At 37.1% G+C, this 26983-nt stretch overlaps 1 protein-coding gene across 1 annotated transcript in view; it reads left to right on the top strand.

Annotated features, from left to right (window-relative positions):
• Positions 1 to 26983, top strand: part of Grid2 (glutamate ionotropic receptor delta type subunit 2) — a 1223762-nt gene that overhangs the window by 999847 nt on the left and 196932 nt on the right. The window contains exon 9 of the mRNA XM_028782458.1: positions 4216 to 4317. Coding sequence (XP_028638291.1) covers positions 4216 to 4317 — 102 coding nt within the window. The remainder of the gene's footprint in view (positions 1 to 4215; positions 4318 to 26983) is intronic.

The raw sequence follows: 26983 nt of genomic DNA, 5'->3' as shown, positions 1-26983 counted from the left end.
TCACAACTTGCCTCCAGTTTCTTTGAAAACAAAACAAACAAACAAAACCAGAAACAAGCAAAAACACAACCTGACTAAAAAAAAAAAGTCTTCCCCACATTGCCAGAGATGTCAAGTTAAGAAGAACTCCAAACAATGAAAGCAGAGAAGTAGCTGGAGAAGCTCTGAGTTTAATCCTGGGTGAAATCCCTTCAGAATTCCTCAACCCTGTTGCCGCACAGTGGTGTTCTGCTTCAAGGAGTATTACTTCTTGTAGATGTTGATTTAGTTTGAACATATGTGAATGTCACTTAGTTTGTCTTGCTTTTTATCAGAAGGACTTGTTATAATCAAGCAGAATAATTGGAAGTGATCCTTAGGGAGATGTGTGAGAACAAACAGAAATCTTAATACCTGAGCTATCCATCTAAAGGATGTACATGCGTGGCCTTGTGTGCGTGTTACTATTGTTCATTTGACCATCTATCTGATACTGTTTCAGACATAGCATTAGCACATACAGGAAATTAAATGAGTTTGACATTCATTTTAAATAAATTGATCTCTCCAAACTGGAAATTCCAGTATTTTGAGCACTTTATGTTTACTTCATTGTTCTCCCCTTCTACGTATTTCCTGCCATCTTTTTTCTCTTTCCATAATTTATTTTTTATTCATTTTACATCCTAATAACAGCCCTTCCCTCCTCTCCTCCCAGTTCTTCCCTTACAAATCACTTACCCATTATCCCCTCCTCTTTTTCCTCAGAGAAGGAAAGGCCTCCCTTGGGTATCACCCCACCCTGGAACATCTAGTCCTCTCCTATTGAGGCCCAAGAAGGTAGTCCAGGTAGGGGAAGGGGATCCAATGGCAGGCAACCATGCCAGAGTCAGGCCCTGCTCCAATTTTTAGTGGAATCACATGAAAACCAAGCTGCCCATCTGCCACAAATGTAGACGGGTGACCTAAGTACAGTCCCTGCATGCTCTTTGGTTGGTGGCACAGGGCTTTGTGAAGTCCACTATTGGTCCAGGTTAGTTGACCCTGTAGGTCCTCTTGTGATGTCCTTGACCCCTCTGGCTTGCTCTATTCTATCCTCCACTCTTTTACAAGACTCTCTCTGATCTGCCTGATGTTTGGCTATGGGTCTTTGCATCTGTTTCCAGCTGTTGGAAGAAGCCTCTTGGGAGACAGTTATGCTGGAGTATTGTTTACAAGCAAAGCAGAATATCAGTAATAGTGTTGGGGTTGTCTCTCTCGCATGGGATGGATCTCAATTTGGGCCAGTCAATGGTTGGCCATCTTGACTACTTATACAGATAAACAATATAAGATATATATAGAGAACACCTATCTATTCTCAGACCCTTCTTCTATAAAATGTGTACAAGAATGGTCCCTTCCTTCAAGGGCTTTGATAATTTAATGAGTTAATAAAAGTCAAACCCTTATGTAACTTACACATTGTAGAATATGTAAATATTACAATTATGGTTATAAAATATGATAACAATTTTGCCTTGTAAGTTCTATGTTGAGCAAACTACTTTGCAGTTCTGAATCTCAATTTCCTTAACACAGAAACATGAATATATTTTCTACCACCTCAAATAGATCATGAATCTATCAAAAAGATTCATAAGACATGAGACAAAATTCATTTTAACATCCTGACAATGAAACTTAAAATGGAATTAGTTGCAACCCTAGTTTCTTCTCTTAGTAGATATATGACCTTATGTGAGACGTTATGTGTGATGTCTGAGAAATAATGGTAACAGTGCTATCTCATACAGTCATTGTGACACTTCAACATCTTGCATAAAGATTTCAGCTTTGTGACTGACATTCAGAAATTATTTATGAATGCTTTCAAGATGTGGTCTATATAGGAAATACCTATTATTTTGGCTTCATACACACATAAGAAAGCTTATATACTCATATAGAAGTGTGTCAGCAATCTCAAAGTTTAATCTATGGTTATTAAAAGACAGAAACAACATGGGAAGTGTAATTGTCAAGCATGTAAGATGGCACACAATAAAATAACATCTCAGAACAGTGAAAGATCATCATTCAGAAAACTCAGTTGTCTTACGACCTGTATGTATGTAAATTTGTATGTGTTTGGGACAGTTTTACACACATGAAAATTAGAGAGCAAAATGGGAAGAAACATCATATAGTATACATAAATAGTGTTCAAGTGATTGCCAAAGTAGGATGACAGATATTTACCTATTTCTACCCGCTCTACATTTTTGTTGATATTTCCAGTTTAAATGTAAGAGTATGCATGGGAATTTATGTAATACTGACTGTATTTAGTTGTATTCAAAAGAGGCAAGGACTCAGAGAAACTTGGAACTTGAGGGTTCATAGTCTCTCCAGACCATGTTGTGTATTGTTCTAAACTTACTACTAACACAATAGCACTTGCCCAAATAAAGCCAAGGTCAATTGGTTGGATAGACATGAGGTCTGTGGGCAAACTTACAATGGTTTGATCAAACTCTAAACACACCTCTGAAGGCAAAAAGTAATCTCTGTCTTTGCTGAAGCAACAGGTCCACATCTTTATTAATAAGTCTTTCAATGCCATTTGTTTAAGCTGGAAATCCAGTGATCAGCATCTAGGGATCTAGGACCTCACCAATGTCAGCATTGCCATTTCCCCACCAACATTTAGTCTAGAAAATATAATCTTCTTGAAGTAATTAGAAAGTGCTTGTCAAACAACGCAAATGAAGAAAGACTCTGGGTGACCTCAGAAAAGAACAAAAGCTCAAAGGAATTTCCATAAGGTTGTAAATTTGGCAAGAGGGCTACACAATCTCTGATAATTAGACTTTTCAACACATTTGGATTTGCTAATTGGATCTAAGTTTTAATTAGACTTTTTATGTAACTAAGAATGACATATCATGGTATGAATTTAATGTGCTCTTACAGTTGAAACCAACAATTATCAAGCTTTCCCAGATTATCTTAATAAGGAAAAACCTGGCTTTGTTGATCATATTGTGACATCTCCGTCTCTCGCAATAAACTGAGCACATTTCAATTCTCTTAATTAAACACCTTTTGGGAGCTCAAAGAGATGCTTGGGTTTTAATAAGAAGCACCCAAGTTGTTTGTTTGTGAGGGAGATTTGCCAGTGTGTTGATGACTCTGGAAGCTACAGACAAAACTCAGTACAAAGAAATAAATCATCTTGGAGGAAATGGCACTAGTAACCAGATGTCCTTGTAAGCACTCAATTAATCAAATTGTTTCTAAATATGACTGAAGCTGGGCTATGCTTTTACCTTGTGCATTCCCAGAACCAGTCTCAGTTTGGATGCTCGTGATGCTGGCATTGGGTTAAGAGCCTGACAGCATTCTCACTGTGCACAAACACTGTTCCCTCAGCAGCTCTGTTTCTAGACCTGGCATCCATTCATTGACTGGAGCTTCATCATTCATTTCTTTCCTCCTTAGTTTTAATTGAGACTCATCAACTTTTATTCCTCTGACATTTGAAAATAGTAATTTTAAAACCAGTAACTCTCAGATCTGGATACTACAAGAGGCAATAACATAAGATTTTCATGAAAAGAATACTGTTGAAATATTCCAAGAAAACTAGTAGCACTGACCAAAATCCAAATTATGTTTTTGTGTACTTTTAATAGTTAACACACACACACACACACACACACACACACACACACACACACACATACACATATATATACCACGCACACACTTTATATCTGATTATCCTCTATATAAAAGCAATTGTTCTTCTACCTATATAAAATATTTTAATATTTTAACGGTCGTTTTCCTCTAAAAGCAATGTACAATTAAATAGCAAAATTAAGGCTCTGAGAGAATTTAAGTTATCCAGTAACTGATATATTAGTAAGAAATTCTCCAAGGGTTACATGTACTTTTATTCTCCCAATTAGCACACTCTGGTGATGGAGCCTTTGGTGAATATGTGACTCCTCATTAATTCAGATGTCCTCTGTGATTCTTGTAAAGCATGCTGGCTTCTGACATATGCCATATGATGGTATTTAAAAGCAAGAGATGGCATTTCTGATTGCTTCATTTGCTGTTAAAAGAGATGACTTTTTCATAGCAGTTATTACATGAGGTACCACACAGTTCTCTACAAGGCCTCCACAGAGCTGATGGGTCTGCTCTTCAGTCAGAGAAGTGACCAAAGATTTTTTTGCCTTTCAGCTTGGGTGCTGGAATCCTGTCACAGGTCTGAATGGGTCACTGACTGACAAGAAACTGGAAAATAACATGCGAGGTGTGGTTCTACGCGTGGTGACTGTATTGGTAAGCACCATCTTCACACTGTAGTTTGAGATCATAGAGTATCTTTCTCTCCTTTTTCATTTACCAACTAATTTTATAATCTCAAAAGAGCTTTGGCCTGAAGCTTGACTGTGATATCTAAGACAGCTTCAATTGTCATGTTACCCAGCCTCCTATCTCTGTAAATCTGAAACTGATCTGTAGGCTGTACTTTTCCATTACAGTACTTTTGTTAGGATATTTCTTAAATTTTTAGGTCTGATTTCCTACAGTTTCTATACATTATAAGAAGTGGGATTGTGTAATACCTACCTTATGGGAGAGCCTCCAAGGTCAGTACCAATCTGATTATTCCAAGTCCTATGACCAAGTATGTGATGTTTTCAGTAATGACACTTACTTTCAGGTTCTAGGAGGCAACCAAGGCCAATGGCAATAATATGTTTTGTTTGGGGATCTCTTGGATCCATCACACCTACAATTTCAAAGGAGCTGTCTCCTTCTTGCCACTTGGGTTGTTATTAGAGAATATATAACTCCTAGAAGAAACATTATCATTCATGTGACGTGATTCTGCTTAAACAATACATAGTAAAATGTGTATAGTAAAAAAAAAAAAGTGGGATCCCTCAAATATGTCCATCACTGAAACAATAGGATGCACATAGAGATATCAATGGAAAAATCACCCACTTGTTTAATAGATGCTTATCTAGCATCACTGGTGGCTTCCTGGGAGTACTAGCAAATAAGATAGGTATGTGTAATAGTCTTTTGTGACCTCACCATTTATGATTCTGTGAGTGGGATTATATATGGGGACTTTTGTCATGATTCCAATCACTTGTTAAAAAATCAATAAAGGTAACTATTATAATTCTGTATTATCTTTGGCTAGAGAGATGGTTCAATAGCTAAGAACTGATACTTCTCTATAAGAAACCTGAGTTTCATTTACAACATCCATGTCAGGTGACTCACAACCATCTGTAACTCTAGCTTCAAGGGAATCTAATTCCTGTCATCCTTTGGGCATTGGTGCTCATGGATACCTATACTCACGCAGACCCCCTTCCACAATTAAAAGTTAGAATAGATTTTTTTTTAAGAAAAGCTCTTTTATAGGCTAAATTACTTACATAATTATTAATGAACAAGGCTATTGGATACAGTGATAATAACTGGATATTCATTAAAATTCAATGTCAGCTGCTCTCTGTATGCTTAATAAGAATTAAACAAATCTAAACCTAATTTCTTTATAAATTATCTGAGCCATGTGCAAAAGAAAATTTAAATGAGTAACCCTTTAGCATATCTATAATTTATTTTTAGCTGTTACTTTAATAAAACCCTCACTTATAATTATTTCACCAATGTTTACAACTAAAATATGAATATGCTTCTGTTTGAACCTAAGTGTGTAGATATCAATTTGCATTTAATAGTTAAATTAGTTAACTTAATAGTTAAAAGGTAGACAATTGAAGTGCAAGCTAATCTCTTTTCTAGTGATTGTCATGGAAACTCCATCAAAGCTAATGCACAGGCTTTGGTTTTCTTTGAGAAAAAAAAGTAAACATTTAAAACAAATTACTCAATTAAAAAATTCAGTTGCTAAGCAAATAATTATTTAGTATTTAGCATATGATAGACTTGGCAATACATATAGAGTAGAAAACGCGATGATCCTAACCTTGGGGTATGGTGAGAATTTGGTATGTGGATCCTACATAAGGTGATACAGTACAGACTTGTTGTTTACTATTTGTCACATTCCCTCTGAAGTCCCCTGTATAGATTGTCTATTTCGGGTATTGCTGTATTCACAGTGTAAAGTATTCTAACCCACCAAAATATGAAGGAGTAAAATGAATCAACCACAAGGTGAACCAAAAAAAAAATATATGTGATATATATGTGTAAGCCTACACAGATGACAGAGCAGAGTTGAAATCCAAATCCAGCCAGCCTGGACTCCAGACATTTTAACTCCTACCCCTATGTAGTACATCAGGCTCTCTCCACTCCCACTGTGATGAGAGAGAGAAGAGAGACATCTGTGGGATTCTATTTGACTGGAGAATTGGAAATGTTTAAACTCTGAATGAGGTAAAAGTTAGTCTTATGGGGAGCGCTTCATAGGACCAATCGTTTTAAATTCATTTCCAGGCTGTAGAAAATGGCTTTGTTCAAGGCAGTAGTGGTAATGCCGCCTATCCTAGGTTCACCTGTTTGCTGCAAATTCAGCCTTGTGCGGATCCTGAGAGCAAGCCAACCAGAGACAGGAAGCTCAGTTGCTTTTCCTGATTGTCTGCAATGAACTTACCAGTTGGGTGCCCAGTTGAATGAGCATTTATTACTTTTTTTTTATACCCGCACAGCTTACAGCCAGCATGAAATCACTTCACAGGCTTACTCATACATTTATGGTACTGAATATGAAACTGCCCTTCTTATTTAGTTCCTGTATGCATGATTCTAAGTCTGTTATGTGTCCGTGTAAGCTCTCCTCATCCAAATTGAGAATCCTGTATCCTCTATTCATCCCCTTTCTCTTAAATCTTGATGCATTTAAATAACAACCATCACAGAACTAGGTCCCCATGTACAATTGAACTCAAACTGGAGATGTGGCCACTGCCCCAGATTATTTTATTCAGGAAAGTAATTCCAATATTTTCCCAAAAGTTGAAAAACCTCAGTGTAAATTCTCCAGGATGATATTTAATCCCTGAGATATTACAACAGAAATCTAGTGACCTCACTCATCCACTTCTACCTCTTAGAAAACTTACACCATCAGTTACAGTTAAGTTATAAAGCTGACTATCCTTAAGTTTTGAAACTCACATTTTTATCATTACTAATGGTATTTCAATGATCTGATGTAAACAGTTGAACATAGATCAAGTAATTTGAGACTCCATTACATGGGACCCTTAAAGCAGGCAGTAACTGGTATAGTCAGGCAGTTCATTGAACAGAATTAAGTGAAGTTAGCTGTTACAGGACAGTAAACAGCACTTAAGGAACCAACAAGGATGCTGAAGCACCTGGGCCTGGTTGCATAGGGAAGCTCTGGGTTTGGCTGAGCATGAAGGGGACTCCAGCAGCTGGAACCAGAGCAAAGGATGTAATCCGGAGATCTGTTGGGACAAGAAGAGGATGCAGAAAGAGTCACTGCTCAAACCACAACCAGGAAGAAGTACACAGAGACACAAAATACTCTAGTCTTATGGCTACTGCCTTACCAGCACTTTCCATTTCCCTCCAGTTAAAATGTCAGCAGGTGGTGGTGGTGCACACCTTTAATCCCAGCAGAGGCAGGAGGATCTCTGTGAGTTTGAGGCCAACCTGGTCTACACAGTGGGTTCCAGGATAGCCACGGCTATACACATAGAAACCTTGTCTCAAGGGCACAAAAATTCTTCCAGAAGCCAGAAGGCCAAGGAGCCTGAGTAAGCTAAAATGGGCTTGTCTCTTCCAACATAGAGTAGGCAGAGAGGGCTGCAGAAGTCTGGGAGGAAGCTGGGTAAACGTGTGCCAGCACTCTCTTGTGATTAGACGTTTCCAGGGAATAACACATCTTTTATTTAGTCCTTATCAGATGCTAGAAGAGCTATATTAAGTCTAGGCATTTATAAAAGCACAATAGAGTGATCTCTCAATTTCCATATCCATGTTGCCAAAAACAGCTATATAGCTTTGGCTTAGAGTTCATGCTTTGCCATTCCCTCTCTTTTGAATCAGAAAAAGAACAGGAAAAACCAAACAAACAAACTCTCATTTGTTAGATTAAACATATTATGACAACTGATATTTGAGGGCATGTGTTCCTAGATTGGCAACACCAGGGTACTTTCCAGAATGATGTCATATAACATATGATAGATGTTTTCTACCATAAACAACACCACAGAAATATTTCTTGAAATAGAAGAAATGAATACGTGACAGCCAGGCAGGTCCTGGCCCTGGTATCTCTGATAGTCCCTTTTCTGTCTCTTGCAAGTCAGCCCTTGTTTCTTACCAACTATTCCAAATGGTTTGTGTTAGTACAAAGCAATAGTGAAGGGGGTGTTCTCTCTATTTTGACAGGCAGAGTTATATTAATTAATGCAGCTAGCTGTAAATGAGCAACATGCCATTTGATTTTCTTACGTGATAAAACTTGTACACTGTTTGACACTTCACTGTGTCATAAATATAATCATAAAGAATTAATTCTTATTTCCATGGGTTGATTGCATCTCTAATGATGTGTGTGCTCATTCCTCAGTTCCTGGAAGAAATACGTATAATAGGTTTTCGGGTGCTGAGGCAGATACAGTATACACAATATACACCTGCCTGCTGGAAGCTTCCTTTACCACACTAGTTCTTTGCCTTCCTACTGCTATGACCCTTTTATTCAGTTCCTCATGTTTTGGTGACCCCCCAACCGTTAATTTATTTTCATTGCTATACCATAACTGCAGTTTTGGTACTGTTATGAATTATAGTGTATGTATCATTTGACTCCCATGGTGGGTCATGACCCACAGGTTGAGAACCACTGCTAGCAAAACACAGCTGCTGCAGGAAGCTTTTCTCACTGTATAGTTTTAAACCGTTCTTGAAAAAATACTCTCAGTGAATTTGTCCTATATTATATATGCACATTGCTGTCTATCCTCCATAAAATGTTTCAATGACCTTGTAGAAATGTGCAACAAGATGTTTGCTATAAAGATTTAATGACCATTTTTCTGTTTCACAAATTTAAAGAGTCTTTCATACATTAGGATCTCTGAATTAAAATAAATCTTTCAATTGTTATTTGAAAGTCTGAGTGTGCACTTGTCTTTAATAGTAATGTGAAAATTAATTGTTAAACATACAAATGAAAACATTTTCTTTTAATATTTTTTAATAAGTGAATTTCATGAGTAGTCCTGAAGGGTAAACCCCAACAACTGGTTAAGAAGCTTCATAAGGAGAAAGAGTGTTTAGAGCTTGCCTTCAATTTGATCAAAACACATTAACATATGAACTTATGAAACAATAAATAGAAATACTTCAAAAGAAAAGATGTAACAGCATGGAATTGAGCCAAGTGAAGCAAAAAAATGAAAAGCACGAGCTACAGAAAATATTGTTCAAAACTATTGCTGGCACCAGCTACAGAAAATATTGTTCAAAACTATTGCTGCAGTCACAGAAAGAAATACACAAAGGGAGCTTGCCTGCGCTAATAGCATACAAGTGAAAGCCAGGCTTCATGTCCAGTGCAGTGTGGCTCTGTAAACATTTTGCAGCAAGAAGAGCTATTCACTCACGGAGGCAGACAGCGCCACACTGCGCCATCCTTCTAAGAGCAAATTCTTCTCCCTAACAGTCTCCATGATTAGTTGCATTTGCTGAAACTGTTTTCAGTTCATCTTGGTTTCCTTGGAAGATTCTCATATGATATCTAAGGTTTAAATGAGGTGTATTATTATGTAGTACACTGTCAACTACTGGCTCTGGTTAACAGGAAAGACTTCGACAAGAGCTTGTATGATGAGCTGAGTATTTCACTGAGGGAGCAAGCACATAAGACAGAGGTAACATCCTCTTATAATCTGTTACCAGATATACCCTAAAATTCCTAGTGACATTTACTGAGACTAGCATCGTGTACTTGGGTTATGAATTTATTCCCCATTTTTCTGTACTATTTTACTCAGGTGTTTTTGTAACTCTCTTTCTCACTGCAGTTATACTTAATAAATCCACTGGTGTTAAATTCCAATATTATGTTTTAAAAACCAATAGGACAAATGGGATTTTCACTTAGAATATTTGCAACATAGAAGCAATTTAATATTTTGTGGGGCAACTTTGGCTATTCTGATGACCTGAAAAGACCTTAAAGAAGTGGATGTATGTACATATGCATATGTATACATGTGTGACGTGTGTGCATGTACGTATACATGTATGCTTTTATGTGCAGTGTGCCTGTGTGTGTGTGTGTGTGTGTGTGTGTGTATGTATATATGAAGGGGTGGGAAGGAACAGAATGAAGATATATCTCTTTGTGAAACACAAACTATGGCAGAGTAGCCATATTGAGAATTATAAGTCTAGGCCAAACATGATAGCTACAGACTGGATCCTAGCACTGGAGATGTTACAAGAAGCAGCCCAAGAGTGCCAGCATTCTGAGCTACACAGTGAAAGCCTGTCAAAAAACAAATGAAAAAGCACCAACTCAACAACAAAAGATTCCAAGTTGTCTGTTTCTTACATTTATCTATTCATCGTAAATAGATATTTTTCGTTTTTGTTTGTTTGTTTATTGGCAGGGAGAGACAAAGAAACTTTGCTAGGTATTATTATTATTTTGCTACAGTGTTTCCTCCTTGATTCTTTATTGAATCCGTGTGTACTTGGTCACACAAACCAGATGACCTGATGGAGGCCCTCCGATTTATTTTACTTGACTCTTGAGTGAATGCTAACACACATGATTTTTACTGGTCCCTTCTGGAGAACACCTAGATCTCCCAGACTAAAACACACTGCCTGTATCTATCACTTCTCACCTGGCCCAAGTTACGGAAAGCTCACCCACCATCTAGTGTTTAATCCTTTAAAAGATCTTTGTATTTTTTCTGACAATCTTTCCCCTTACTTAACTGTCTAAGAAAGGGATGTGGTGGCTTGGGCTGGGTTGGGGCAGCCACACTTTCGGCTGTCTCAGATACCCTGCTTAATGTATTCCAACATTTTAGACTTCCCCAGTCTATTTAGTGTTTTCACAGGAACTCCTTAGCTATCCACATATCCACTGATATGTTCATACACACACACCGCCAGCACCCTCTGTGTAGAAGGCTCACATCAGGCAAGAGTAAAGCACAGGTAAGACAGACAAACATAACCATTGCTAACATAGAAGATCGAATCTATTAGGGAAAAATGGTAGCCAGAAATGTAGTTACTAATGGATAGCTAAATGAGGGAAGTTGGGAAAATTGTTGCAAGGGATAACTGCTTGAGATATACATTTTGAAATGTGAGAGTGTTTTGTTTTTCTTAGATGTCTCCCAGCAAAGTAACAACAACAAAACAAAAAACAGAAACCTTGGAGGGTAGAAAATGAAGAAGACAGAGGATAGCTAAGTAGTTTACACATAAGTAAAATCTGAATTTAAACTTCAAATAAATAGTAATGTAGACATGGAGAATCTCTGCCTGTTGTCTTACAAGATTTATAATTTGATTTTATATTTATTCTCAGCAATGACTACAAAGAACATAAGAATTTTTCTCTATTTTCAGAAACATTAGAACAGTTACATCTTGTAACATGAGTAAAAATTAAAAAATGAAAAATTTCATTTTTCATCCAAACAGCTAATATTATTAAGGTTAAAAAAGAAAACAATAGTTCAAAGAAATAATTTCTTCCATTAGATAGCAAGGCTATCTTTCTTGAGAGGCTATAAATTAGATTTTCTCTTAGTCTTACTCGTGTCTGCCTCTTTTGCTTGTGTATTTGTTTCTATATGGAATGATACTTTGTAATGCATTTTACTATAATTTTGTGAAAATATGAGCTTATACAAATCAATATAATAGACAAAGTGATCATGCTGGCATGATGAGCCATGGTCACCAAACGAGCTTTTTCAAGGGTCTGTAGAAGACACTAATGGCTGAAAGACAAATGTAAAGATAGGCATGTGTCCCTGACAAATCAATTTCAAGCTGTATGGAACAGCCCAAACCCCAACTAACTCTCTTCCTACTAAAGTTGATGCTTCCTGGAGGAAAGAAACACCTCATTGCCTCAAAGGCACTAGGAAAACATGACCTGCACAAACCTTCAATAAATTACGTAGCCTGATTGTATCGCATTTGGCTCCAGACTAGCTTTAAGCAGACTCAGCATCCTCAGATAACCCTTAACAATCTGCCTGTAGCAACTGCCCTGGGTATCACTGCACTTAATCTTTACAATGGACAGGGGCTGAGTTTGTGTTTTTAGAGACTCTGCACCTTCAGTACTGCACAGTGAAGCTTCCCCTGCCCTGAGCTTTGGAGACTCCTCAAGCTAGAAGCAGCATTAAGAGTTTGTGGTAGTATCAGTTTAACAAAGTGCTGCGCTTGAATTGTCTGGAGAGTAAGAGATTGGTGGGAGTGGGAGGCAAGCTCTGTAGCTTCTCCTCCAACCTGTGCAGAAGGCTCTTGTCAGGCTCCAGGCAAGAATGAGTTCTGGATGGGGAAATTTCCAGCAGATGAGACAAGCTGTGAGTTGTCAATCACAATAAAATATGGTCAGTTGTAAGCAAATTAACAAAGTGGAAATACATACTCTAGAAATGTAATTTAAAAGACACATCGTGGGGGATAAAGATAGGTTACAAGTTAAGAGCACACATTTTTCTTATGGAGGACCCGAAGTCAATTCACTACACGCAGGTCTGGCAGCTCACAATCTACTATAACTATTACAGTTGTTTTGTTTGTTTGTCAGGTTGGTTTATTTTTGGAGTGATTAGAGGGTCAATGAGTGCCACAAAAACTCACTATGCAACAGACTTCATGAGAGACATTTACTACTAGGGGAATTCTACAAAGTTTGCCTTAGCGAAGATGGTCCCTTAGAGCAATGGTTCTCAACATTCCTAATGCTACAGCCATGGAACAGCTCCTCATGTTGTACTGAACCCCAACCATAAAATATTTTTGGTTGCTACTTTGTAACCATAGTTTTGTTGCTTCTATGAATAGTATTGTAAATAACATTTTCTAGTGGACCCAAAGGTGTTGCAACCCATAGATTGAGAAGCACTGCTTCAGAGAACCCTGATTAATACAGCAACAGTGGTACCATTACACACCAGGAGACAGAAGAGCTAGTATTGACAAGGATATAGGGGAGTTCTCCAAAAACACTTGGAGAACGTAAAATAACACAGTTCACTCAAGTGACTGAACATGCAGCTGCCGCATAAGGCAACAGTTCTACTCCAGATATTGTTTTAATAAAAGTGAAAATAAATTCTCTTATATAAACTTGAACACAAATCTTATACTAGTTTTAGTGATAGCAGCCCCAAACGGAAATATTTCAAATGTCTGTCAACTGATGCATAAACAAACGGAATGTGTACTATCCAAAAGTAATATTTTCATCACCTCAGTGAGATAGAAAATTTATCACAAAATTATTAAATATCATAATTATAACACAGAACAAAATTGAACACAAGTTAAAGGAAATGAACCAGTCACTATAGAGTACATGAACTATGTAATATTCCACTTATACAAAATGTACAAAATAAACAAAGCTATGGAGACAGAAAGCAGATGAAATTATTCTCATTTCTAGGGAGATAGGAGACTGGGGAAGAACAGGTACAGATTTCTTTTGGAGGATAACAGTGTTGTAAAGATGTTGGAAAGATAATTATAGGATAACTAGTATCACTTGACTCTCCATTAGATGGGTAAGCTGCACATCATAAGAATTACATCTGTGTAATCTGTGAAATCTCTTTCAAAGAGAAACATCGAATGGAGAGTCCACTAGCATACAGCCTATGTTTATATCCCTTGAGTCTTAACTGTAAACTTAGATCAAATGCTGAGTTATTTTATGTTACTTTACTTTATGAGATCAGATTTAAGAATCTGAATATGTCCCTGAAGAAAAAGTCACCTTGAACTTTTGATCATTCTGCTTCCATCTTACAAGAGTCGTGATTATAGGCATGGCTCACTCTGCATGGTTTTATGTGGTGCTGAGGATTGAACACAAGCTTCCTGTATGTGAGGCTAGCACTCCACTGATTGAGCCAAATTCCTAGTGCTAACACTCTGATTTCTTTTTCCATCTGTATAATGGAAGTAATATTTTGTACCTCACTGTACTAATGAATTCTAAAAATGCTAAAGTCCATCCAAAAAAGAAAGATATATATTTGTGTTTTACACACAGTGTTAATAGTGAACATACAACAAGCATTTAATTTATAATGTGTTAGTGGGCAAGGCTTAAAGGATAATCTTTAACTACATTAAAAGATGAACATGGATTTTCAAAGCATAGGATAAAAAGGATAAAGATAGCCTGTAATGTGAAGATTATACACAATGCTACCTGAATACGGAAGTCTATCAAGTGTTTAAAGTTTTGCAATGCAAACTGGTCCATCATCTGAAGAATTGGAAACTAAAATGAAAATGTTGGCACCTGTATATGGGATATTCTCTTTTAAGTGCTTCAGCAGAGATGACCCAATATAAAATGCATTTGTGACAATGAAGGCAGCGTGCATAATAAAATCGATATTTACCAACAAGTTGAGGACATCATTGTTAAAATTTTAATCTAACCTGGAATCCAAGCAGACATGGCTCATGTTTTTATTGCTGGAGGATTGTAATCAGTAGTCATGGCTCTGTAATGCCTGTGGGTTTTGTTTTGTCTCTGGTACTGATTGTTCCCATGTTATGTGAGAGAAAAATGAAAAAAATGTGATTGTCCTAAAAAGGCACTTGAGGAAAAATGGTCTATGCAGATGATGTAATTCGTAGCAACAGCAGAATAGGGGTTTGCATCAGTGCTGACTGAATAAGATCATCATGAGAATTGATATATAACAATGCTAGGACAATTTCCCATTCTGATTCATATCAGTTCACATCAATTTTTAAGATAGTAGCTGTCATTTAAGTGCATTAGTATTGTTGTTGCTTATAAGGTAACTTGTACATGACCCTGTGTGGTTAAGAAAACCAGATTTCTCTGTAAACACAATTTGCCAAATTATTTTCTGGAGCTAATCATTACAAGAAACCGATTCAGTCAATAAAACCTAGTCACGTTAAAAAAAAAAAAAAAAAAAAAGAAAACCAGATTTCTTAGAATAAGCAATGAGAGACTATATCAGAAACGTATAATAATAATTTACCTCTGAAACACGAACTTGCTATTTGTCTCTGGAAGTTTAGAGAATGACAGTCATTTGCAAATTCGAAGATGTAAAAACAGTTGGTGTGATTTCTGTGGTATTCGAGCCACAGTCATTTGGACTATATTATATCTTGTTTTTGAAAATGTGATGAGCCATTACGTCTGAAAGGAAATTGAACATTCAGGTCACTTTGAAGCTGAGTTGTCACTTGGGAATGCAGTAGTGCCAGCATGGCCACAACACAAAATAGCTCATCATGAAATCCCTCAGATAAGAACATTAGTACAAACAATAAAACCTGCGAGGCTGCTGTGTTGCTTTGTGAAATTACAAAGGACTGGATTACAGATTAGTAGCTGTTAGAGCAGAAGGATAACAGAGTCAGCTAACTTACTAATTTCTCTTGTCCTTGGCACTTAGGTATATCTCTAATTCTTAATTGAACCATCAAGATGATATCTACAGCTATTAAGTAACTTCATTGCATTACATGTGAGAAAAACAAAACGAAAAACAAAACAAACAAACAAAAACCTGACTAAATCCCTGTGTCTAATTCTTCTCATTAGTGAAGGAGTGTCAACAATGGACAAAAGCCATCAGTGAACAGCTTGAAAGCTTAGAAAATGGAGCAAAAGACAACAAAACATTCCAAGTACTCAAGAGTTGGTAATAGACTTTTTCTTAAGACACTGAAACAGCTTTTAAAAAAAAAATCCAGCTTTCAACTGCTGGCAGTTTCCACAATGGACTAGATAGAGATGGAGGTCCAAAGAGATTCCATACATTAGGATGCTAAGGTGGATGCAGTTCAAAGCCATTTTTCCAGAAAAAAATAGTAAACTTTAGGCAAGAAGAGAGTTTTCTTTTTGTCTTCTGAATACTTAATGCTTGCATTTATGAAATTAACTATAATAAACAGATTAATGAGAAAGGCATGCAAATTTATTTATTTATACACATGGGAGCTATACAAAGTGAAACATGAAATGCAACTAAGAGCCAGATGATTATAAATTAAATAACATTCAGAAGTACAGAAGAAAAAGGAAGATTCTGGAAGGAGGCAATGACAAGAAGTAAAAGGAAGATTGGTGGGCATGCTATCTTAAAGTGTAGATGAAGTCTCACTCATCTTCTGAGGCTATGCTCAGAAGAGGTTGTGGGCTGTGACAGGCTCTCTGTAACTTTTGGTTTCTGTTCCTATAGTGGATGTGAATTAATTTTCTTTGGTTGATTGGTAAGAGAGACTATGTTGATTGTAGTCTATTTTTTTCATCTTCCTAAGGGACCATCATAGATAGCTTTTTCCATAGCCTTGAAGAGAAAGGAACAAAGTGGGAGGGGCTTTATTTGCTTATTTATTTATTTATTTATTTATTCATTTATTTATTTATTTATTTATTTTATTCCCCTTTGGTTTGCAAATGCTGAGGATAAAACTTGGTGTTCAGCAAAGACTTAACTACTGAACCACATCCCTCTCCACCCTCAGCCTCCTTAGTTCAAAGCACTCAGCATGCCAGCGGGCCAACCTGTGGGATGCTGTTGCCTGAGCCCCAACTCTACATAAGAAAATAGTTTTAGAATTTACATGAAAGCCAACTTGAATCTCAGCTGAGTACCAGGCCATCTATTTCTGGAGAGAATTTCTTCAAAGAGTGAGAGACAGCAGACTGGCTCTCAGAATTCTCCAGAGAAATACACACTCTGGAGACAGGTTACATGTGGTGAATGTGATGCTAATGCAGCAAAATGTACAGCGATCTGTGAAAAGCACACACTTATTTCTAACTTATGTAGTAATTTGTAGATAAAAGGCATGAAATGTATACAACTATCAAGTAGACTATTCTGTAGCATTTCAGGGTCTTAAACATTGTCCTGGTTTCTCAGTGTACAGTTTTTTTTAACAAGAAACACACATGTATTACTGTTACTTCTGAGCCCTCACAAGATGATTTTGTTTTTGTTTTGTAACTAATATAATTAAGCGTTGAAGAATACATTTTAGACATTCATAAAGAGTTGTCCTTTATCTATCAATGTAAAATCCAAGTTCTGCTTTAACAAAAAACAGAAATAGTCCATTCTGAGTGAAAAATGCTGTAGTTTCAGAGCAGAAGCATGAATAACCCTCACTGATGTGTTTGCTTTAGAGGAAAAGAAATATCAGAGATGGGACTGCACCCTTTTAATCCCTGTACTCAGGGAGGCAAATGCAGGTTGATCTCTGTAAATTGTAATCCAGATTGGTCTACACATGTTCTCAGGTTACCAAGGGCTACATACTGAGACCTTGTATAAATGTATAAAAGAAAGTATTTTTAAAGTGGAGGAAATTTGAACCTCCAAAGAAGTTCTGCATTCTGCAGCATGCTTGGTAGGCTGGTAGCCCAGTAAGCTTTCATTCTCTTCCTCTGGGCTTACCAAGTGACCGTTCAACTATTAGGCCAGATATAAAGGTTAAAAGTAAATGCCTACTCTAAAGGGGCTAAGGTAGCTCACAAAGGTCTCAGCTCTCTGTGTACAGCATTTCACAGCTCATCAATACAGAGTGCTTTTAGTCAAGCTCAGTCTGCTAGGTCTTTGATTGGGAATTTTTCCACAGTGTATTTTCATATTAAAATCCCCAAAGGCAATGACAACCTTAAAATGATGATGGAATAACTCGATTTTCTCTTTTAATAAGTAACTGGAGTCCACAGTCTTAGAACACATCTGTCTTACCTAGGGTTTCTACTGCTGTGATAACACACTGGCCACAAGCAACTTTAGGAGGAAAGGGTTTATTTACTTACAACTCATAGTCCGTCACCTAGAGATGTCAGGCTAGCAACTTGAGGTAGGAACTTGGAGGCAGAAACTGAAGCAGAAGCCATGGAGAAGTAGTGCTTATTGGCCTGTTCTCCATGGCTTGCTCAGTCTGTTTTCTTCTAACACCCAAAACGACCTTCCCAGGCATGTCACCACCCACACTAAGCTGAAGATTTCTACATTGTAGTCAGTTTGAGCTCATTAATAACAATCTCAGAGTCACCAATAATATAATGAGCAAAGATATCAAAGCACTTTCCCTCACAGTCATTTAACCCAGAGCATGCCCAGATCTAATTCTCTACTTCATTCTTCTTGTATCTATTATAATTTCTGTTTGTTGTATGAGTCTGCATCTCTGTCTGCCTGGTGGCTATTTTTGAATCTACCACTGTGTGTCTGTGTCTGTCTCTTTGAATGTTTCTGCAACCAGCAAAGGTCTTTGACCTCTCTTTTATTGAACAAAAGAAACATAAAGGGGAAAAGAATAAAGATACTGTCTTACTCAGAGTTTCTATTGCTACAATGAAACACTATGAGCAGCAAAGAGCAAGTTGGGGAGGAATGGGTTTACTTCCAAGTCATAGTTCATTGGGGGAAGTTAGGACAGGAAGTCAAGAAGGGCTGGAACCTGGAGGCAAGAGATGATACAGAGGCCATGGAGGGTGCTGCTTCCTGACTTGCTTCTCATGTCTTGCACAGCCTACTTACTTATAGAACCCATAACATAGTTTTTATAATGGATTAAGTCTGACCCAGATAACAAGGAAATATTATCAAATAATATCTGAATGCTAATTTCAGCATATATGGTGGATAGTATTATAAGGCCCCATTTAGCCAATTTTCGATCCAGCAAATTATTTAATACTCATGAAAACACTCAGGATTAGGGACATGGAAGACTACATAATTTAAGATTATAGCAATTCATTAGTTTGGGCTCCAAATGCTGACTACATGAGAAATCTAAGGCAAGTAAGTTCAGCTATTTAATTTTGTCACTTTTTAAAGAAAAAATTGCTTTATTTATTTATACTCCTAATGCTGTACTCCTTCTCAGTCCCTCCTCCAAGAGTTCTACACCCAATCCCCCCTCTCCTTTTCCTCTGAGAGGGTGCTTTTCCCAATCCTTCTTAAAAGCAGGTTAAACAATCAGGTGAGTACTGAGTACATAGTAGAATAACTGGCTAAAATTTCAAGTGTGTTATCAACTCTTGCTGTGAAGTCTAGCAAAAGTTTCAGTGTCTTACAATGTAACAGATATTTTTAACATGACGCACTGCCATGCCACATCGTCCATCAGTCCAGAAAATGTACCATAGGCTTGCCCACAGCCAAGTCTTGTGGGACATTTGCTCAGTTAAGAATTTCTCTTCCAAAGTGACTTTAGCTCCTGTCAAGTAGACAAAACATCATTCCCAAAGAGAAAGTTACTCCTTGATAAAATTCTAATCCATTCTAGGTACAGTAACAGATTTCAGCAAGTAGTGAAAGATTTATCCAATCACTTCCCATTACAGTAAATGGTCCCCTAGGGTGGTGGAAAATGAACAGAGATGCCTCCTGAGTGAAGTAGTCTGAGAATAGTTGCCAGGTGAGTTTGCTATTATCATTCAGCTTTTGCTGGAGAGAAGGGAAGCAGGAGAATCACCTTCTTGCCTAGAGGTCTTAGAAATGGAAAAGTTGATCAAACAAAGAAAGCAAATGTACTTGTTCCCAGAAGAGCATCCGCTTGGCCTTTTAATTATCACTTGAAGCACAAGTTAGAATTTAATGTGTGCCTGCAATTTCTTTGCATCAGTTTCTGAATAATTATTTTAAATTAGCAGCAGAGTCCAAATACTTGAATTAGTCTGTGTTTCTTGCATGTTTCAAACCTTTCTCCAAGACATTTTGGAGCTCTGGATGAAGACTGTAGGAGCAGAACTTTATCGTTTCTTCCTTTCTTTTTACTAATGTGTCCCCGCATGTATGTGTGTGGACAGAAGAAAGCAAAGATATCCTCTGCCTGAAGTTATAGATGGCTGTGATCTGCTTCGTGGGTGCTGGGAACAAATCCCAGTCCTCTGTAAGGGGCAGCAAATGCCCCCCACTCAACTCTCCAGACCTCTCTGTGTAATTTCAAGCCTTTCCCCCTTCTTCCTTTTGTGATCAGAAGTTTTGTTCTTTTCTTTCTCTCTGTTTTTAAACATTCCTTGAAGCACACATTTTGAATTGGGACAATTAAAATCAGGCTAAAATTTTTTCATTGATTCTTATATTGAGGAATGCACTCTGAGGTTCAATTAAAAATAATAACTACAGTGTTGCATGAATCCAAATACAGTCTATAAGATCATGGTCAATTAAGTACTTGAGGAAATGAACTATTGACTATGAATAGTCTGAGGCCCAAGCTAAATAAAAAGCAACCAATTAGCATTGGAAAGAGAAATCTTTGACTTATTTAATGGACAATTGAAAAATTATTATCTATCAAGAAAAAGGGAGGATGAAAGTTTTACCTTTGTTTTGTGTTTTCATAATTTTAAGAATGACTTTGGTCATCAGCCCAAAGAACTAAGCTGTCTTTCAGTATAAGTATTGTCACATTTGGAGATGCTTTTATGATATATTTGAAGGAATTCAGCAAGAAACAAGATCCACACATTTTTTCACCATCCTTAAATTCATTTACTTTATATAATAAATGATCTAAGAACCTGGGTATTAGGACTGACTTTATATATTTACATAGATTTATATAGATTTATATATATATATCCCGGCTGGTTATGCAATAAACCACAGTGATGGGTGTAGGAGTCCATACATCTTTATATTATCCAGTAAAATTATAAGAAACTTCTCCTAAGTTTCTAAGATGCAACTCTCATAATTATACTGTAATGTATTTCCATATGATTCCTCATAAGAATACCAAAAATATTTTATGTAGCTTATAATTGATTTTGATGACATTTCCAGTCTGGGAGTCTATTTTTTTTTTCTTTCTGGAAATCCCTACAAATTTGTTTCTGGCTTTTAAATATCTGGCTTTCACTCTGCTGCTTTTGCCGGCTGTACAGGACAGCTTCCCTTTCGAGTTTCCCACTGTGCTTGATAATAGAATCAAAAGGAAGAGGCATTCAGCTCACCAGAAATAGAAAACCTGTCACCTTTCCCTGAAAGCCTTTAGATCAGGCAGACCGGCAGCTGCCTTAGTCAGAGTAGTTTCTACAAAGTCTCTAGAATGGGCCTGGCAAAATTATCATTTACTTCATCCCATTCAACTTCCTTTTAGACAAAAAGGCTATCTTTGTTCTGGGGGAAGAAGAAAAAAAGACTGTGCCAAGAGAAACTTTTCCTCTCTTCAGTTAGGCCAGTGCTTAGGGGCCTGCAAATCAATTGAAGTGCGGATATGAACAGTAGGAAAGAAAATCATCCCCACTACATCGTCCAAGTAGAGGTCTTTGAGACACCAGAGACTTGCAGAATACCCCAAAGTAAAGACTGATAGTGAATCTTTTTTTTAAATTTAAATTTTTTTTTTCTTATTCACTTTAGATCCTGCTCATTTCCCCCCTCCCGCAATCTTTCCCCTTCTCCTTCCCCTTCCCCTTCCCCTTCCCCTTCCCCTTCTCCTCTGAGCTGGTGGGAATCGACCCGGGTATCCCCCTCTACCCTGGTACTTCAAGTCTCTGTGAGGCTAAGCGCTTCCTTTTCCACTAAGGCCGGACAAAGCAAGTCAGCTAGAAGAACATATCCCACATACAGGCAACAGCTTTTGGTATAGCCCCCCATTCCAGTTCTTCGAGACCCACATAAAGATCAAGCTGCCCAGTTGCTATATATATGCGCAGAGGCCTAGGTCCCAGCCCATGTATGTTCTTTGGTTGGTGGTTCAGACTCTGAGAGACCCAAGGATTCAGGTTAGTTGAACTTTTTGGTCTTCCTGTGAAGTTTCTATCCACTTTGGGGCCAGCAATCCTTTCTATAAGATACCCCAAGCTCCATCCACTGTTTTGGCTATGGGTGTCTGTATGAGTTAGCTGAGAGGGCTGAGCCTCTCAAAGGACAGCATGTTCCTGTCTATAAGCATAATAGAGTGTCATTAATAGTGTCAGGGATTGGAGTTTGGTCTCAAGTTTGGTCAGTTATTTGCTGGCCACTCCCTCAGTCTCTGCTCAATCCCCCATGCCTGTATTTCCTTCAGAGAGGATAAATTATAGGGTTAACCTAGCAAAAATGGCCATCTTGCAAGAAGCAGTCTACAGATTCAGTGCAATCTCCGTCAAAATTCCAACACATTTTTTTTTTTTACAGAACTTGAGAGAGAGCAGGTCTCAACTTCATATGGTAAAATAAAAAACAAAGCAAAACAAAAAAATCCAGGCCAAAATATTCCTGAACAAAACAGCACCATCCCTGACCTCATGTTGTACTACACAGCAATAGTGATAAAAACTGAATGGTATTGGTACAGAAACAGATACATTGATCAATGGAATCGAATAGAAGATAGAGAAATAAATCCACATACCTATGGACATTTGATTTTTTTTTTATAAAGAAGCCAAAACCATACAATGGAAAAAAAAGAAAGCATCTTCAACAAATGGTGCTAGTCTAATTCGATGTCTATATGTAGAAAAATGAAAATGGATCTATATTTATCCCTCTGCTCAAAACTCACATCCAACTGATAATGTATTTTATCAAAAAAGCTACAGGTATGGTTAGTGCTACAGTTGGTAGGTCATGTGTGTCTACCCAAGAATAGCAAGGACTCTTAGGGGAAGGGTCATAGCAGTTGTATTTATAAGAGTCTCTGATGTAATTTTATGATGATAGTTCAGATAAGATTTCAAATGACTTCACTGGTAAAACTACTAACTAAATTTGAAATGTGACTTGAAAGATGTAGAAATTAGGCAGTATTTTAAATTTAATGTATAAAACTACAGAGGAGAGAATCTAATTCTACCATTGGTTTAAAAAAAAACTACCCCAAATTCTTCCTTTCTATACCCAATTTATTTCTCCCCCTTCGGCCAGGTTAGGCACATGCATTCACATGGAGAGTAGGAAAAGTCAATGGAGGTCATATAAATTTGTGGGTGGGCAAGCATCCAGATTTTAGCCTCAGACACATGGATTCGAGCTTGAAGTTCTCTCTTGAGCTTTGTTAATTCAAGCATATTATGTATTCTATCTTCAAATTCTAGCTCTCTATCATTTGTAACATAGCAATGATCACAAGATCATTCAGAAAACTGAATTAGTGATGAAGTAATGAGAGTGAAGAGATACTTCAGGGAAAGTCCTCTCCTTCATGTTTCAGACTCATTTATTCACATTGTTTAGTGAAAAAAATTGATTCCACATTCAACAAGAAGAATTTAAATAAAGTAGAAGACAAGCATTAGCGTAGTCAAATACAATTTTTCTGGAGGATGTGAGATTGGCAAATAGTCCATAACTAAAGGTGAAATAGAATTTACTATATATAGATCAGGATGATGGTGTGTTGGGTAAAGTTACTATCAGGCAAATAGGTGAACCTTAGTTTAAATCTCCAATACCCATGTAAAAGCCAAGTGCAGCCTCAAATGTCTGTAACCCCAGTACTGGGGATAGAAATAGGTGAGTCTCAAGAACTCAGTAGGTTGCCACTGTTGGAGATCTTATCTCAAGAAATAAGGTAGAGAATGCCTCAGGAAGACACCTTGTATGAACCTCTGTCCTTTGTGTGCACAAGCATTCCCATACAAAATTATACTCATCTATAGAAAGAAGGTACATCAATAAAAAATACACAATATCTGTCCAAACTAAGTTATCATATCTATAAAAAGTCAAGGCAATTATAGTTTCAAATGAATAGAATTATTTGACATTAATATACAAAAACTATTTAAAAGTATATCATGCAGATTATATCCTATAGAATATTTGTTGGTGTTAGTATTTACACTATTATAACTTATTTTAAAGCATTTGTAATGCTGTGGGTAGTTTTGGATATCTTTCATCCCATTTAGCAATATACACATTAAATTTGTACTGTAATGAGAGAATTTCACCTAAAAGGTGTGAACAATGCTATCTCAGCTACTTAATGAATGCATTTTATAGCCAATTCGAATATCCATTAGCTTATTCACAGGACTGTCTTCCAGTGCTAGCATTTTAACTGCTACAACTTGACATTTTTATTTTTCATTCATCAAACTGTAGGGATGCAGTCAAAAGCAATTTTATTACAGTGATATTTTGAATCCTTTGCCACACAAAGGGACACAAATAATTTTTAAGCTGAGATTCTCATAAAAATGACGTGAAGTCCAGCTTTGAACTGATGACTGTGTAAAAGGTTTGGAAGCACTGAGGTGAGAAAAAGTTATACACTAGCCTTGCCTAAAGTCTCTTACACTTTTCTAAACTTCCCAGTCCAGTTCCTGGAACACTTAGGATGTTTACACACACACACACACACACACACACACACACACACACACACACCAGGAAACTTAAAATAAGTTATTTTTCAGATACATTCTTAAGCTTGTTTGAGATTTGCTTTTTCACATGATATTCTTTTTCTGAGCTGTGGAATTACAGTCAAAACAAAAAAAATATTTGGAGGTATTCACTTTCTGATTGTAAATTTGTGTTACGGAAAAGCTTTCCCTTCGTATTTGGGGATATGTGGTTAGGGGACAGAGTCTCATTCTATAAGAGACTGGCCTCAATCTCATGGTGATCCTCTTGTCACCATTTGCCACCTGTAGGGTTTACTAGCATGAGCTGGTATACAAGCTTTGACTTGAATTTGCCTGATTGGTGTCTGAGAAGCCCATGTCCCACATGCTGTTCAAAAAGATTAGCATTCTCTTTCATGGGCACCAATCTGATAAAAGATAAATAAAATGTTTCTTTTTATTCTAATTTGAATTTCCCAAAGGTGTTTTAAGAGAACAAAAGTAAATAGTTCAACTATTAAACTATGTCTTCTCAGTATCTAAGCACCAAATGATATGATTTTAATAGTTATTACTTTATAATATTTTGTATTATTATTTCTCTTTTAAATGATTGTAAGTAGCAACTTTCAGGATTTTATACAAGTACACATTTTCTCATTTCCTGATACTAACACTTGAATATGTATTAATTTTGTATTCACTGCTGAGGTCTTTATAAAACACTGTCTTTGATTCTGTATTGAATGTTCACCTTGAGGACTTTTCTCTATTGATTCAAAACTTTAGTTCCTCTACTAGGATTACAAATGATACATACTCCAAATACAAATCATTTATGGGGACTCTCAGAAGCCCACCCTCTTCACAATGCTGACCCTTTGTTGTCGATCTCTAGGTGAGAGCTTCAAGCCTTAAAACCATACCCCAAACTGCCAATCTCAGCAGGTCCACCTCCAAAAAACACACTGAGATTTCCTTCGCACCTAGAGGTGATTCACACATTGTGATTTAGAAATATCTTCTCCAGCTGCTTCTGAATTCTGAATATAAATCATTCATGGTCTAGTTGATTGATAAAACATGTCACACCATGTCACTCCTCTGCTTAGAGCCCATCTCCTGTACATTTCCGTGGCTTTCCATCTTTGTTGAAGGAATATGTAAACTTACCACCATGGCCTTCAAACTCTGTTTCAGCTTTGCTCTACACAGACACTTGGCTTTATGCCATTAGCTCCAAACACACTATGACTCTTCTTTCAAAAGTATCCCTGAAACTCTCACCCAGAGTATACACTTTCATCCTCCATGGTGAAAGCTGGGTCTATAGAGGCTCTTGGAACCTGTTATCACAGATGCTTTGACCAGGTTGCTAGTTGTCCTACTCAGCACTCATTACCATGTGTTCTGGTGGTCTTCTTGTTCTTTTCTTTTTCTTTCTTGACAACTTGACACAAGATGGAGTTTTTTTGAGAAGAGGGAGCCCCAGGTGAGCAAACATCTCCATCAAATTAGACTGTGGACAAATCTGTGGGATGTTTTCTTGATTCATGTGGAAGCAGTGCCCTAGGGGTGATGCCACTCTGAAGCACGTGGTTCTGTGTTGTACAGGAAAACAGGCTGAGCAAGCCATGAGAAACAGGCTAGTACACAACATTCCTCTGTGGTCTCTACTACAATTTCAGCCTCCAGTTTCCTGTCTTGAGTTCTTAGCTTGAATTCCCTTAAATCATTACCAAGGCTGTGATTGGAATATATAAGATAAAAACACCCTTTACTTCCCTGGGTTTCTTTTGGTCATAGTCTTTATCACAGCAATAGAAAGCACACTAAAGCACCACCTGCAAGAACATGCTTATGGGTATGTTCCATATAATCCACATAAGGTTTTTTTTGTATTATTGTTTGCCATTTCTCTATCAAGTAGGCTTTTAAGAAGGGAAGATGTTGATTTATTTATTGTTTTCTGCTTTACTAATAGTTTGTATTTGGAATTAGCACTCAACTCATAATTAAATAAATGATTGAGGTTTTGAGATTTCTCTATAATGTTCATTGATTTGGTTAAATATGTCACTATTCCCAAAGTAATTTTAAATTTTTATTTGGAGTTTGATTTTAATACTTGCATGTATTTTTTGGTATAGTCAATTAGCCACAGTTTGTGTTTATTGTTTTTGTATCCTGTCAGAAAATGTGTATTATCATAAATTTCGATCATTATTTCTTTTATGATATCATAATGAGAACATGGCCACATCAGCTAAAGTTTATAAATACCCCTCTGAAATCCAAAGTTGCCAAGGTCTTTACAGATGAGCTTTCTGATTCTGACATCTGGTATAGTCCATCTCTGAACAGAAGCAGGATGCTATTGTTCACTTTCCCCCAGATAATGGATCTCTGAAAGTTATCTGCCCTGGTGGCCTTTACAAATGCTCC

This window comes from Grammomys surdaster, unplaced genomic scaffold, assembly GCF_004785775.1.
Source record: "Grammomys surdaster isolate TR1022 unplaced genomic scaffold, NIH_TR_1.0 752, whole genome shotgun sequence".
NCBI lineage: Eukaryota > Metazoa > Chordata > Mammalia > Rodentia > Muridae > Grammomys > Grammomys surdaster.
The sequence above is the reverse complement of the archived record's forward strand: the minus strand, read 5'-3'. Positions and strand labels throughout refer to the sequence as shown.